Source organism: Pseudopipra pipra, chromosome Z (genome assembly GCF_036250125.1).
Source record: "Pseudopipra pipra isolate bDixPip1 chromosome Z, bDixPip1.hap1, whole genome shotgun sequence".
NCBI classification, from domain to species: Eukaryota; Metazoa; Chordata; class Aves; order Passeriformes; family Pipridae; genus Pseudopipra; species Pseudopipra pipra.
Window position 1 is genome coordinate 48,440,688 of NC_087581.1, and position 16,420 is coordinate 48,457,107.

At 39.5% G+C, this 16,420-nt stretch overlaps 1 protein-coding gene across 9 annotated transcripts in view; it reads right to left on the minus strand.

Moving 5' to 3' along the window:
- PAM (peptidylglycine alpha-amidating monooxygenase) overlaps nucleotides 1-16,420 on the minus strand; it is a 123,372-nt gene that overhangs the window by 55,621 nt on the left and 51,331 nt on the right. For all 9 annotated transcript variants that reach the window (XM_064641772.1, XM_064641769.1, XM_064641765.1 and 6 more), the window contains 2 exons: nucleotides 9,940-9,997; nucleotides 3,884-3,971 (listed from right to left, as the gene is read on the minus strand). In XM_064641772.1, coding sequence (XP_064497842.1) covers nucleotides 3,884-3,971; nucleotides 9,940-9,997 — 146 coding nt within the window. The remainder of the gene's footprint in view (nucleotides 1-3,883; nucleotides 3,972-9,939; nucleotides 9,998-16,420) is intronic.

Consider the following 16,420-nt stretch of genomic DNA (forward strand, 5'->3'; position numbering starts at 1 on the left):
AGTCTGACACAGGAATTACTGAGTGGTGATCTATGACCTGTACTTGTACATTTGTTTAGATTAGATAACTACTTAAAGTTGCCCTGCCTGATCTCAAACTAAAGGTTACGTCTATGAATCAGCTCATTCATGGGCGTTCATTTCAGTGTTAGGTTTGATGCAGCACAAGACCTTGTCTTTCCACGAGACTCCCAAGTTTTGAATAATTCAACATTTTCTTTTAAATCATTCAAGTGCATTCTTTATTATCTATGGACAATTTGAACTTCTGATCAATCAGTTCAGACATGTTACTTCAATTTTGGCACAGTTTGTCAGCTCAGACAAAACTTCTTGCCATAACGGCTGAACTGTTTTTAGGGTCAATTACGATCAAGAAACAGAACCAGCTACACCATTTTTTTTTGCGCGCCAAGCAACACCTGAGACAATGAGCCCTAGGAGACTACTTTTTTTTTTCCTGTGGAAAGGCCATGGTATTTCAAAAAGAGCGAAAGGCCTGTGCACTTTAGCATTTGTTCAGATAAAGATTCTACCATGTTGCAGTGAACACCAGAGCCAGCACAGGACCCACACTATTTGAGAGCCTTTCAAAAGGCCAGGGGCATTTGCATGAGTAGTGTCAAATCACCACAAAAGGCAGCAGGCCAAATGCGTATAACAGATTTTGGCTCAGCCTGGCTCCAGCCAGAGGGCAGCTAATCCCAACAGTTATCTGGATGCTGTATCTTCCTCTCTCCCATTCCTCCCCACTCAAAACTGGCCTGAATAAAACTTCACACCCCAGGGGAACAAATTTTTTTCTTGCATTCTGAATGCTCCTAAAGACCCATTTTCCTGTAATACAACTAGCCCACATCGTGAAGTTATGAGAAGTAGCTCTTGACTTGACTTGTTTTAATGTTCTTATAACTGATTATAAACCATGCAACTGATGTTGCCCAGAACTTCAATGAAGAAACTACAATAAAGAAAAAAATTTATGTGGCATGCCCTTAGTTCAATAAAGCCTGTCTGTAAAAATGTCGACCATGCAAAATATAAGAGAAGAATCTTTGCTAAACAAGTCTTACAGTGGTGCACTTAAACAACCATTCTTTCTCCTAGCTGATGGAAGAGCAAGTGAAAACATCACTTGCTAGACTGCAGGTAACGAAAGTAACAAAAAAGAAATGAACAAAATCAAAAACAATAAAGACAAATTATACACAATCATCAGAGTTACTTTAACCAAATTACGTTAGATGTCTCCAGCAAATTTGAATTAATAGGAAAATACATGCTTTTAAATCATACCTACTCTCTGCAATCACTTATAAAAACATAAAACAGTTTTGCACAGCCGAATATTTCAGTGAACATATTTACAACCTAGACACTTACAGAAATATGTACATATACACACATGTTTGTTCATACACAAAATACTACATTAATTATACACACGTATGGCTACAATGCCTGCGAACAGGCATTTATAGAAGCTTATGCAAGTGTGTCAAAGACATATGTAGATGTCTACACTTTTTTACGTAGAACACAGATGATCATCTCTCTAGCCTTGCAGATAAGGTAGAGCAAGATGAAAGTTGAAAACTTGCAAAAACAGGGACATGAAATAATGAGACAGTGAACGAAGAGCTTTTCATTTTGAGAATGCAAAGCAAACACAACTAAGAAACCACACAAAAAAAATAGCAAAATTTAATCAAGCCTTGCATATGGAAATATCAGATTTAAAGACAACACTAATGTATTGGGCCTGGCTGAGATGGAGCTAATTTTCCCCACATCGGCCCTTACAGTGCTGTCCTGTATATGGGTAGCTAGAAAGGTAATGATAACACAACAGTGTTTGGGCTACTGCTGAGCAGTGCTCCCACAGCATCAAAGGCTGTCCCTCCAATGTTTCCCCTCACCAGCAGGCTGTGGGTGTGCAGGTTCTTGGGAGAGGCCACAGCCAGGACAGCTTACCCAAACTGAGCAAAGATATATTCCATACTATATGATGGGTGCTCAACAATAAAGGCTAGAAGAAAGAGGTGGGGGCCTTTGTTATTTACAACATTTGTCTTCCAGAGCAACCATTACTTGTGCTGAAGCTCTACCTCCTGGAAAGTGGCTGGGTACTGCCTGGTGATGGGAAGCAGAGTAAAAGATTTCGTTCTCCTCTGCTTCTGCACACAGCCCTTGCTTCTGCTTTCTTGAATTGCCTTTATGTTGATTCAAGAGGTTTTTTTCCATCTTATATTATCTCTCCTTCCCATCCTGCTGAGGAGGGGAGGGATAGACCAATTCGGTGGGAACCTGGCGTCCAGCCAAGCTCAATCTCACACAACTAAGTATTTCATCGTTTGACAGGTAGCTGTTAAGTACAGCAATCAAGAACAAAAGCTGCATTAGCTGCCACACTGAACAAACTGTCACCGGTGAGTTTTTTGCGGGGCAATCTTTCTTCTCCAGGGAGAGTGAAGATACAGCCAGGGAACTCAAACTACCTGAACCCTAGTCTCAAAATGGAGATTCGAGTCTGATTCAGCTTTGAAGAATCTTATGATTTTTGGTTTTTGATCCGCCTCTTCCAAACATCTTTAGAACATCAGCTGTAAGTGACTTAGGCATCATCTCATGACTTCATCTCAACACAAGTTCCTGATCAATCTGTAACAATATAATTCTATCATGTAGGAATTATTTCAAGGCTCTAATACAACTTCTTCCAGGTATATGAAAATGAAACAAACTACCAGTACAATCTATTCAGTTTTAAACAGGATACTCAAGATGTAAACTGCTTTTAAAAGGCCACAATGGAAACTGTTTTCTGTGGTGTATTTTTCACATTAAAGTATGAAAGAGGTATATTCTATTATATAAGATAAAATAAAAAAAAACACAGAAAATCGGTCTGATGGGAAAAGAAATTAATAGAAATTCTGTGCTTTCAGCTGTACTTTGGTCTGAACTTTTTAAGCATCTGCTTTTCTTGCAAGACAAGATTACAACATTTTCAATATTAAAATGGTTGATAGGTAAAAAGGAGACAGAATTTTTTACAAAAATTTGTTGTATGTTTAAAATATTAATCAAATCATCTCCCCAAAACATGCATTTTTTTCTTGAAAATATATTCTACTATACTACTAGCTCTAAATTCTAGCTCTAGTTACCTTTTTAGTAAATACTTAAAGATAAATTGTGATTACACAGCTCTATCAGAAAACCTATATTAAAGTTATTTCTTACAGTTTAGAATAATTCATATAAACCTTTCCAGCACCAGCAAAAATACCTCATCTGCTCTCCTCTGAAAACCTGGAAAAAACTTGCAAAATTACTGGACAGACCATTAATTTCCACCCACCGTCACATTCTCTTCACTTTGGCTTCCCATACCTATTTTAGTGTCACTGCTCTCACTGCTTAGGCATTTTGGAGGGCAAGTCAACCTCCAAACTGCTTGATAAAAGGAATCTTCTTCACCTTATCTTTCACTTAGTTTCATTCTGGACACCTGACACAGTATTTCACACACAGAAAAGCAGCCAACTGTAGTTGAAGCTTAGATTTGTCAGTGTTCAATGACAATCTGCTCACAATAGCTCCTGCCTCCTCCATGGAGACAGGTAATTAATTAGCCATGAAGAATCATAAAACAGATATTTTTCTCTACCTCAGTGAGGAGTTAAGTTAAAAAACAAAAAAACAAAAAACACTTTAAGTGTGGAAAGAATAGGTTGTCATACATTTCTTCTTCATTCCAAAATATTATACTTTTCCAATAAATTATTACAATGGAAAAAGTTTACGTGGAAGCAATTAACACACACACACACACACACACAAAAGCTGGGTAGTAACAAAAGCAAGTTGCAGCTCTTACCAGTAATTTTCAGTAGAAGAGGGTTCATTACATCCAAAGAGTAACATGTGGTGGACTGTGTCCATGCTGCCATGAGGCTTAAAATCAACTGAAAAACAGAATGGAAAAAGAAGTAAACTATCCATACTCTCCCATTAAGTCACATATACAAGAGCATTCTGAGCAATTTTTATTCTGTAATACTAGAAATATGATATATCTGTCTCCACTCATTTATGTGCCTACTGCATTTCACTTACAAGCTTTCCTTAAATTTCCACTCAACAGGCCACCTTTCAAGCTAAAATACTGTACCTCACTCAATCATTGAGAAAAAGTAATTCCAAGTTCCCAATCAAAACCACTGTATTTTCCCCAAAAGTTAATTATGACACTTAGTTAATGTATCAATGTATCCCAAACCACAAAATTTTACTACCTTTGAAATTTGCACTTGAGATTTATAACTACTCTTCTACTTCTTTTGTACTTCATAAAAAACACAAACAAAAAGTAAGTTACAGTTAAGAGCAACTAAAAATCTTATGCATTACTGATACCTTCTTTCAGTATTCTACCTGGTTTACATTTTTCTTGGATCATTTTTGGGACAACAGTTTCAAGAAGAGATTACGATTGATTCTCACTAATATGTCAAACCCTCTGGAATGGAAAACAAGATTTGTTTAAAGTCAACATGATCTCATTGCCCAAATATTTATCATCCTTAGAAACTTAGATGTGAATGTTCACCTCTCAAACGTCTGTTCTTTATCCTATGCCACTGCTAAAACACTATTTTGGATTCTCAAGTGATTGTGATCCTCTTTACCATAGTAAAAAGTTTACCAACATCACACTGTAATAATATCAACCATGAATGTACAGTGATGGCATTTCTAAAAATAAAGCAAGCTACATTCCTTTATTACTACTGAAAAGATGTGTCAGATGCAGGGAATGCAGTCAAATTTTTCTTCTCTCATCTTCACAGAGAGGGACATTGGAGGGTTTTTAACCTTATACTACAGTAGAAATTCCAAAGCCAAGTCACTCTTGTTCTTACATGTGCATAGAAACTGAGGAGTCTTTAAGCATATTTTAGCTCTTAACATGGGGAGATGGTGAAGCTGCAAACAACAGTTCTGCTCCCAAGATTTGTGGATTTATTTTAACACGGAGCTGAGGCAGGGTTCCAGAAGTTAATGATGACGTGGATTACTGTCCCAGTTTCATGGGGGGGGGGGAGGGGGAAGTCAATCAAATAGCTTTAACCGAATTTTTGGAGCTAAGATCTGTTGTGAAAAGTGAAGAAAACCAGCCAAAAGTTAAGGCATGCACATCGAATTCCAGCTTGAAGTCACAAGGCATGCAGCCAGATCGTAAGAAAATGAGCATACTACAGCGGAGGGCTTGGTTTGGAAACTAAGAGATGGATCTATATGCCCTGGGAAGGTACTTGGAGCACGACGTATGATTTCAGAAGTGCAGAATTTGCCAGCATGATTAAAGTCTAGAGACTACCTAACATCTTTATTTTCCTACAAGCAAATTCTACTAATTCCATAGCTAAAAACCTAATCTGTGTTACAGAAAGACCTTTTGTTTTGATGTTTTTATCAGTAACAATAAGTAGGAAAATTATGATTTACTCTCGAATGGGAGAGGCAACTTGGCATTTTATGTGGATTTCCTACCTTAGTTTTCAGGTGTTTCAGGTGTTTTAAACTGCTGTTATCAATTTAAGTGAGAGATTAAATTTCTGAAACAGTTTATAAGCAGTTCACACATATCACAGAATCATAGAATCAGTCGGGTTGGAAGGGACCTCTGAGATCATCCACTACCACCGTGGTTACTAGACCATGGCACTAAGTGAAAATTCATTAATTTTATTGTCAAAATTAATACCTGTACAAAATGTACTGTAAATTACTGTAAGTAACACCTAAAAGGATAGCCTTCAATAAATGTAAAATTGAAGGTTAGGCCTCTTACCTGCTAAGCCACCACTTGTGTTGCTGGTTAATACTATCTCACTGTTTCTTTTTAATTTCTCTGCCACTCTCCCATCACAAATATTTACCCTAATGACTGCGTCAGGAAGTCTTTTATTCTCTCCACACAGTGCCTGTTACAATTACATTCCAGTGCATGGACAGGACCTTTAAGTGCTATTATAAAACTTATTACAAATAGCTTAATAAATGATACTCTTACTAATAGGAAATAATGGACCAGAGTTAATAAAGCAAAATCAGTTTTCTGTGTGAGACACTTGCACATGCTATTTTGCACATGCTATATAGCTGCACATGCTATATAGCTGATATACCTCATCATTGCTTCTGAAGAAAGCATTGAAAAACCTCCCCATCAGCATGTGGGCTTAATAGAGCCTTGGGCAGTTGGTTACAGTATGGTTTCTATATAATTACTTTCTTAGCAGCACACTCAGGCCTATAACCTTCCAAAGAAAGGGTGAAAAAAAAAAAGGTCATTTAAAAAATCCTAAATTGTAAAAGCCATACAAATTAACATGAGATTCAAGCCAAATGCAGTACCTGTCACAGAAGGATAAAATGGTCTGGGCTGGAAGGGACCTTAATGATCATCTAGTTTCAACCCTCCAGCGTCCACTACACCAGATTGCTCAGAGCTCCATCTAACCTGGTCTTAAACACTTCCAGGGATGGGGCATCCACAGCCTCTCTGGGCAGCCTCTTCCAGTGCCTCACCACCCTCCCAGTAAGGAATTTCTTCCTAATATAAACCTACTCTCTTTCAGTTTGAAGCCACTCCTCCTTGTGCTCTACTCTTGTAAATAGTTCTTCTCCATCTTTCTTGTGGGCTCCCTTTAGGTACTGGAAGGCTGCAATTAGGTCACCTGAAAGCCCTCTGTTCTCCAGGCTAAACAATCACAATTCTCTCTGATCATCTTGGTGACCCTCCTCTGGACTCGCTCCAACAGGTTCATGTCCTTCCTGTGCTGGGACCATCATGCCCACTACCGTCACTTTTGTCTGATATTAAGGAATATCAGAAAAGCCTTATTTTTCTAGTTGACAGCCTCCACATTTTACAGCAATGAACAGAACATTACTCAATAGTTAAATATTTTTTTATGCATGGAGGACTTACACAAACGATCACTAAAATAACAGTAGCAGTTTTGGTATACATACTTAATTGAAGTCTGACTTTCTTAACCAAGTACTACCTAGAATTACAAACTCCAGGAAAAATGGGAATGAACAGAACACGATATCAGTTCAATCTTAACAGTGTGTAGTTGTAGGTGAACACCAGGACTATGAGGCTTGGAAAGAGCAGCTTTAGATGTGGGTCTGCTGCAACACCGACTTCCTGGATCGAGCAAAGCAGAAGAACAATGACTACTTGCGTTATCTATTGTACGGGTTTCCCCCCTGAGCCGTGTATTTTTCCTGACCCACACGCCCCCCCACTCAGAGCCACGTTGTCTCCCCTCCCCGATATATGCCATACTAGAGTAACAAAACCACAGCTTCTCAGAGTTGTTCATGGATGAGAAGTAATAAACCATCTAATTATATCAATTTGTGTATGTGAACGTAGAAGGCTCCATTTCATTTCTACAGCACAATCTGACAAGGACTAAGAGCCAGTAAGAAAAAGATATTCACTGGTCACCCACATGAATGAATGTAAGGAGGTGAAGATGACAGTCAGGTTTCCTGGCTGAGTGGCTTTCTGTCAGACTCAATCTTTATGAGTGTCTGCAGAGCACCCTTTATCCATTTCTAAAGCTTAGTAGTGAAAGAGTGATTTTTATTAATGTTTGCACCATTAAAGGCTGAACTGAGTTTCTAGTTTGGCTACTTATTCATAAACATTAATCAAACATGATGCAGAAGAAGAAAATCACAATATATTTTAAAAATATAACTGGAATGATACTTTCTTGAAAAATTACATATTAATCTCTCTTACTAATATCTTTTACATATTAATCTCACAGCCACTTCATTTCACAAGAGCAAAAGGTATGCTTCTAACATTAACATAAAGGTACATCAACCCACCCCACAAACAAACACTCCCCCTACCCCAGTTTGTCAGCATTTACAGCCCTTTGGGACAGAAAAACAACAACTGGTTCAGACAGAAATCTCAGCCTTGACAGTCTGACCCTCCACTAAAGAATACAATACAGAAAAGGAACAGCATCCGCAAAAATATAGAGATGCATGCCTGAAAAAGACCTCTAGGGCAAAACTTGGTCTACCTTCTCCTTCTAGTTGGTCCTTCATAAATAAGTTGGATCAGTTCCTTTCTCTGGTAATATCTGAGAACTGACTCTGAACAAGCTGGTAATCTAGTAGAGTATCCCTCCAGTTTTGCAGTTCAAAGTTACACGCACTGTCCCTGTACAAGCACGAATGCCTACTGGTTTTAAATCTCTAGGGGAATGGCAAAGCTGAAGTCTGAATTCAAAGTCCTCAAATATGAATTTAGTAACAATATTGAAAAAAGGTTTCAGAAGAAGTTTTCTACTTATTAACAAATGTAGTGCTGCCCACAAACAACACTAAAAAATGAAACTCTCTCTTCCAAGACCCTTATATTTCACCAATATGCAACAAAAATATTCTGCTGCAGGTTCCATAACAGAACCTCCTCTTGCACAATTTCTTTGAGGAGGGGAAAAAATAAGGGTACAAAAAGGTACAAAAAGTAAACAAAAGGAACAAACTAGTGAGTCTTGGTCAAACTGTAAGGACACTTGGTCATAAAAGTGTCCTTTTAAAGTGCAAAAGTGAAAAAAAATACAGAAGACATTTATTTAGCAGCATTATGTGCGAATGAATTGAACTGAAGGCAGAAGATGCAGGCTCTGTCTCAGCTTTACCATCCCACTGTCTCAGAAACCCAGTTTATCGTTTCAGTTATGAATATTCACACAGTCATACTGAACTCTTTAGAACACATACCGTCTTCTCAATATATCACTAAACAGCAACCCGTAGTCATAGTTCATATGTTAGTTTTTAGATGTTTTATCCCAAAACAAACCAGTATGTTTTAAGGAAAGTCAATGACACCAGTTTTTGGCAATGCAATGATTCTACTTAAACCATAAAAATATAGAACTCTATCCCTTTAAAAAGAAGTATTAATTCTCCTTGTGCCAATCTTCTAAGCTTAAATAAGTAACACAAAATGCATGCATGCAAGTTGATAGCTTCAGAACACTTAACAGTATGTAGAAGTATTTAAGGAAAAAATTCTAAGCATCTAATTTCTTAGGTGATGGTACCTATTGTAAAAATCTGACAAATCTTTTTCACGAAGAACATTTTCCAGTGATTTTGATGATGGAACTGATCACATGCTTAAGATTGACCATATGCCTATTCATTTTGGGGGAAGTGACAGAAAAGGAAAAAAAAACAAGTAATTTTGTTTTAATTCAGCATCCAAACATAAGAGCTTGTAAGGAATACTAACATGAGAATACTAACATTATGTACACACAACAAGGTGGTTTGTTTTGTTTTTTAAAATTTGCTTATCAAGTTCCTCTTACTCTTCAAAGCTCCACTGACAACTAGAATGGTTTCTCTGTCCAGACTTTATTCTGCTTTGTAATGACATGTACTCAAGCACAGTCATCACTGGAAAGGTGGCCAAATTCTATAAAAATCAGATGAAGAACATATAAACATCTAAAACATGTTAGAAGTTTCTAAGTCTTCAGAAAAAACTAAAACGGGTTGCATGGCAGCAGAGCAGAATTAAGTATCTGGCCAGAGACAGGAAGCCAATACTTTACAAATGGGACTGTTTGGTACTGACATGCCAGAGGCACCTGCATGAAGCTCCTTAACTACAATTACTCGATGAATCTCTTCAGATACAGTTTGTTATCTTGACTCTAAGTAGCTCTCTCTAGTTTGTTTACACCAGCCATGACAAATGAATTTTGGAAACCCTGACAGCCAAAGATTAAGTCAATATGAGTCAAAGGGAAAAGAAAAAATAGTGAGGTTCCTCAAAATAGCTTGCTTAAGTTCTTCCAGTTAGCCAATACTCACCTACATAGGCTTCATCATCCACTGGCAGGCGTACTGACATGCAGAGGTAGGTATCAGACTATTAAAAGACAAAAGAATAGAAATTACCTTTAAATTGGGAATGTTTAGAGTTAAAAGAATAGAAACAAAGCATCAAAAATTTTCTACACTTTCTGAAGATGAATGTGGGAATACTGAATAAATAAATATATGATAAAAAAGGACTATCTAGAAAAAATATCACCTGCTTTACTGAGATACTTGGCCAAAGGCAATGTACGTTATCTGGATTACTACTATAAGAAAAAAATTCATTGCCATAGTTTATTTACATGTAACACAGATTAGGCTATAAAGTCATCAAGGTGGTTTTTAGGTTGATAGCTACACTATTAACTATTTTAACCCCTTTTTTTCAACCTTCAACACTGTCTAGGAAAGGAAATATGTCATCTACTGGAATTTCTCTACACCCATGTGTGGGGTTCATATTACAAGAAGAGTGCTCAACTCTGGGAGTTGTAGTCTCCCAAGTACTCTAACACACACGTGCAGTGGAGTGCCTTGGGGTGATTGGCTGTATTTAAGCTGGTGTTCTTTGTAACCTTAATTCAGCACCACACAAACTGTGCAGCCGGGTTCGTGCCCATACAAATGCTACACCCATGAACCCAAAATCTGACAGGACTTGCACCTTCACAAGGACGTCTACATAGATGAGGATAAAATTCCTGCTAATTTAAAAGAAGACACTGCAAAAAGGTGTAAACAATTAAATGCAGCTGAGGAGAAAGAACAGGTACAATGGTGATAACAATATGTGATTACACAGAGCAGTGATGTGTACAGACAAGAAATCATTTTTCGTGTTTTTGCTAGAAGATGGGAACGATGAACAGAGGTCAGCTGATAAAACTTATGTGAATGTCCTTGTCTACTCTTGTTATATGCATTTACACACAACAAAGATACTAAAGCCTTCTAGAAATATTCTACCTTTTCTATTTAACCGGAGTTCAGAAGTAGATTTTTTTTTTAGAACCTTATACCCAAACTCTAAGAGTCTATGGCAGCAGTGCTTCATATTGTAGTAGAAATAAACAATTTCACACAAATGTTCAGGTGTCAAAAGAATGCACAACTCAGGGCAGATCTGTATAGGTAGTGAACTCCTAAGTCACATAAGGGGTTGGTTCCCATTAATGCAACCACGGAGCAGCTGCAGCTGTGCAGCTATTGCTGCCTTACCTGCAGTAAGGCAAATCCTGACCCCCCCAGCTCCCTTACTAGTCCAGGAACTGATTGGAAAAAAAATGCAGGGTTTTTGGCAACCTTTCACCCAGCCTTGACAACATGAGATACACAAATTACATTCATGCAATTAAACTACCAATGCAAGGACAAATGTTAAACTTGGCTCCATCCATTTGCAAATCATTCCACTAAAAATTATACCATTATCACCATTGCAAAGTGAAGTTGATAGAAAATAATCTGGGGTTTCTTTCCCTTCCTCCTCCTGCTTGGAAATGTGTACATATTTCGTCCATGAACCAGTCACATATTTTACAGAGCTTAAGCTGTATGTTAGCTGCACAGTAAGAGATTTCAGCAATTCATACAGTAATCATTGCAAAACAATAATGTTTTGCTCATAATCTAGGTACAACCTTACTGGAGGTAACAAAAATTCATCTTAATTTCAGGGAATACATGCAGAATATTAGATTCTTAGAATCCAAAATAGTTAATTTTCAGTATCTGCTTTCATCAAGCATTATCTGGGAACCTGGAGTATGAAGGGTCTTGAAAATAAAATTAAATATAATTGCCTACAGTGAAGCTGTGGAATAACTGAACTCAGCAGAAGTACTATTTCAGGAGGTGCCTTTCTTTTTTCAGCTTGACGATACTTCTGACTAAACAACCAATGTCTCCAACCTTTTGAGAACAGTTCTGACACCACATAAACCTTCTGATTGTACATATACATTGTATGGTTATAACTTGTAAACAACGAACTGGTTAGTTCCATTATACATCTGTTTGTTAGCTCTGATGCCAGATAGGAAATGAGACTGTCATGTGTGCGTAACACAAAGAGAGAAAGAGGCCAAAAGAATTCAGTTTTGTGAAGTCTCCAGAAAGTACTAATCTGTGGCCAAAGAGTGAATTCAGAATTCATTACAATCCAGTTGAAACAAGATTTTCTTTTCACAGAAGATGCATGACAAAAAAGAGATAGCACAGAACATCCTGGTGTTGCTCTAAAAATACTCTTCTGTTTTCTAGAATTTAACTCAGTCACATCTTCTCCAGTAATTTCTACTCCTCCTCTTTTTTCTTTTCTAACTTTTCCTGCCTTTCCTACGTAAATTGTTATACTTGAGAACCCAGGAACTGCAATAATCATGACGTGATACGCGTCTAGAACTCCTTACAAGAAAGCCCACAATTAGGGCCAAGAGGTATACCAAGAAGATAGTGACCTAGAAGGAAGTTAATAGAGAAGGATTTCCTCTTGTTATAGGTTATAAATCTGAGAGAGGAATTCTTCTTTCCCTGCTTCCCTGTAAGAGAAACAGAGTTCGAACAGGGAAGGGGGAAGGGAGTTAATTAGCCTTACAAAAGAACTAGCTAGCCAAGCTGCATTCCTCGCTGATGGCTCATCAGAGACTGGGGGGAGAGGGAAGGAGTTTTGGGAGGGGGTGGCTGGCTCTGCTCGGAGGGGAAGGGGGCAGACTGTGGAGTTTGCTCTCGGGGATGAAAACAGGGATCTGCATGTGGGCATTTGGAGAGAAGGCCTGGAAGTCTTTCTTTATGGCTTTCCGTCCTGGTGAGGCCGGACCACCAGACTCGGTCGGCTTGCACACTGCCTCGTGACTCCAGCTGGGACCTAATGGGTTTTCATTGGTCTGTGCTTGCTGGGAGAGAAGGGAAGAGCCTTGGAACACCGTCATCTGAGAACAACAAGAACTGCAGGCCCTGCACCTTCCGTGATCCAACAGCGCCCCCTGCAGGCTACGATTCATCATCATGATTGGGCTTCATGAATGAAGATTTGGGGAGGGCTCTACCCACGTTTGTTGCAAGCGCATTGGTGGCTGAAAAGGCCAATACGAGACAGGCATGTCTGGCTGCAAAAGGCACAGCAGAAAGACTCCTTAGGTGGCATATTCTGCAAGGCACAATTCTTTCTGCGTTGCCTTTTCTCCTCAAGGGTGATCCTGCGTGCTTTCTCAAAAGCATCAGCAGCGTTATAGATGGTGTGTCTCCAGGCCTCCCGAGTGGAGGCCAGAGTAGACCAGTTATGATGATCAATATGGCCAAGGCTGAGATGTTGTTTCAGGAGTCCTTGTATCTTTTCTTCGGCTCTCTTGCGGCAGCCGGTGGCAAGTTCACCATAAAGCAAGATCTTGGGGAGGCGGTGGTCCTTCATCCTTGAGACGTGCCATGCAGGTGGTGGTGGTAGATGACCCATGATTCAGATCCGTATAAGAGAGTAGACAGCACTATGGCTCTGTAAACACTGATCTTGGTACTTTTCTTCAGGTGTTTGTTCCACCAAACTCTTTTATGAAGCTTTCCGAGCACTATATGCCTTTGCTAACCTGTTGTCTATCTCTCCATCAATCTTACCGTCCGAGGAGATGAGGCTACCTAGGTAAGTAAATTGCTGGACTGATTTGAGTTCTGATTGGCCAATGGTGATATGGGGATAATGGGGGACTTCCTGAGGTGCAGGTTGATGGAGAACTTCTGTCTTCTTTAAACTGACTTCCAGCCCAAAGAGCTCGGCAGTGTCTGCAAAGCAGGATGTTAAACGCTGCAGGGCTGTTTCTGTGTGGGCAACAAGGGCGGCGTCATCAGCATAAAGCAGCTCCCGGACAAGGCGATTTAAAATCTTAGTGTGGGCCTTCAGTCACCTTAGGTTGAATAGGCTTCCATCAGTACGGTATCGGATGTAGATACCACCCTGATCCTTGAGGTCTGCTGTGGCCCTTTGGAGCATCATGCTGAAAAAGACTGTGAATAGGGTTGAAGCGAGAACGCAGCCTTGTTTCACACCATTAGTTATTAGAAAGGGCTCAGAAAGTGCTTTGCCATAACTGACTTGGCCGTGCTGATCCTCATGGAGTGAGATAATCATTTTGAGGAACTTGGGGGGACAACCTAAACATTCCAAAATCTGCCACAGACCTCTTCTGCTCACAGTATCAAGAAAGCCTTGGTGAGCGTTTGACCATCAGCACTGAGTAGAGGGCTTTGGACCTGGTATATAGGCAGTTATGCTGTTTTCAGGGCCTCATAGAATCCTTTGTGATCACCTGTATCTGCACATAATTGAGTTTTTACAGCTAGGTCAATCCACCACTTATTCTGGATGTCACGGAGTTTCTGTTGGAGCTTCCTGCATGCAAGACAAAAGGCTGTTTTTCTTGCGTGACAGGCTGGTAGTGCAAGGTGTGCTTGGTGGGCGGTTCTCTTCTTCCTCAGCAAGTCCTGGATCTCTTGATTGTTTTCATCAAACCAGTCCTTGTTCTTCTTGAGGGAGAACCCTAAGGATTCTTCAGAGGATTGCAAGATGCTGTTTTTAATATGGTGCCAAGTTGATTCAGGGGAGGAATCTGCAGAATCTGTGGAATGGTTTTTGAGCCTAGTTTGAAGGTTTGCCTGGAATCTCTCTCTTACTGTGGCTGATTGGAGATTGTTAACTTGGAGTCTCCTCCTTGGGATACTGCGCCTTTTGGGTTTGAATGTGAGATTGAAATTGAGTTTACAGTGCATAAGCCGATGGTCTGTTTGGCATTCTGCACTGGGCATCACACGGGTATGGTGGACATCGCGGACATCTCTCCATCGCACCAAAACATAATTGATGAGGTGCTAATGCTTAGATCTGGGTTGTCTTCAGACTATTTTTCTGCTGGAACATAGTATTAGTGATGGTGAGCTGTTGCTCTGCACAGAATTCTAGCAGAAGTCGACCATTATCATTGCAGTTTCCAACACCATGCTTGCCTAATACTCCTTTCCAGGCTTCAAAATTCTTACCTACTCTGCAGCTTCCAGTGCACCTTTCACCTGCCGTTTCGACTCTCACCTGTTGCTACAGGGCTTTTTGCGTGTGGGTAAAGCCTTCAAGCCTGCACAATGGTTTTTTAGGTGAGATGCAGTATGCGCGGAACTGGACCCACTCTTTAGTCCTGAGGTTCATCTGCCAGGGCCGAGCGAGCTTGGACGGTGGCAGCGAGGTCCTCAAGATGTAGGTTTGATTAGAGTGACCTTCTCTTAGATGGATGGCCTTATGGGGCTAAGCGAACTCCATCTGCCCAGGTTTGGGATTAGAGTTGTCCTTTTCCTAGGATGACTGCCAGAAGGCTAACGAGCTCATCCTGCCCAAGGATGTATTGTATCTGACCCTGCTGTTTTGACCTGTCTGGCATGGGTGACCCTACTGAAGGCATGTACCATCGCCAGCATAGCTCGCAACCACATAGGGGGACACAGGCTACGTTCCTGTTAGAACGAGGCCACAATTAGGACTGCGCTAAAGGACAGAAAAGTATTCATTCAGACTTTTTTTTTTTCCTAGGACTACTGTCTAGTTTTTTTGTGTTCTGTTACTGTTTTTGCCAACATACATATATCTTTTAATAAAGGGTTGTTATTTCTTCTGGTTTTTTTCCACACTTCCTCGATTAAAGCCCCTTAATTTTGAATTTACAATTGCTGAAAGAGAAGAGTTTGGTCTATCTCATAACTCATCCTCTTTAGCAAACATTCCAGTCTCCTCAGACTGAGACACCTCTCTAGAGAGGATTCTTCACTTTTGTGTTCTTTCTGCCACAAAAATGAACTGACAGCATTAGAACTATGAAGCTGTTGGTTCTCTCCTCTGAAATGCAAGGAAACAAAGATTGTCTTTTCTGCCACTGCTTCTAGCTGTTGAACTTGTCTAAATGAGGAACAAGTTTCTCGAACAGTTAATGTGGAACACTGTGGAAGGAGAAAGGGAAATGAGAAGAAGGGTGGGTGAGACTGAGAGAAGAAAATAAAAGTACATAAGGCTAGTCATTGACTACTTTCATTTATTTTTTTAGAAATTAACTGGGCAAGTTGCTTTCTATTACTATCTTCCCTTGTACTTCCTCAAACTCTATACTAGACTGCAGCATTTCAGTTTACTGTGTGCATAAAAGGAACAGATACCCATGAATGTGAGAAGTATGATATTCTTTCTATTATCTACTACAGCCTTTTGTTGTTTGTCTTGGGGTTTGGCTTTTATTTTTTTAATAAGAATCTGAATAGACTGATCTCTTCGTATGTGTTTCCTAGCAGTTCAACTAATGGCTCCTCAGGTAAAATCAATAAAACATAATTACAAATGTGTACCTGCATGAACTGAGAGTACTTTTCACTCTTTCTGAAGGAGAAGTTTAGCATTTTGCTGCACACAAATAAGATCTAGTAGAAACTATACTTATGTTTTCCAGAA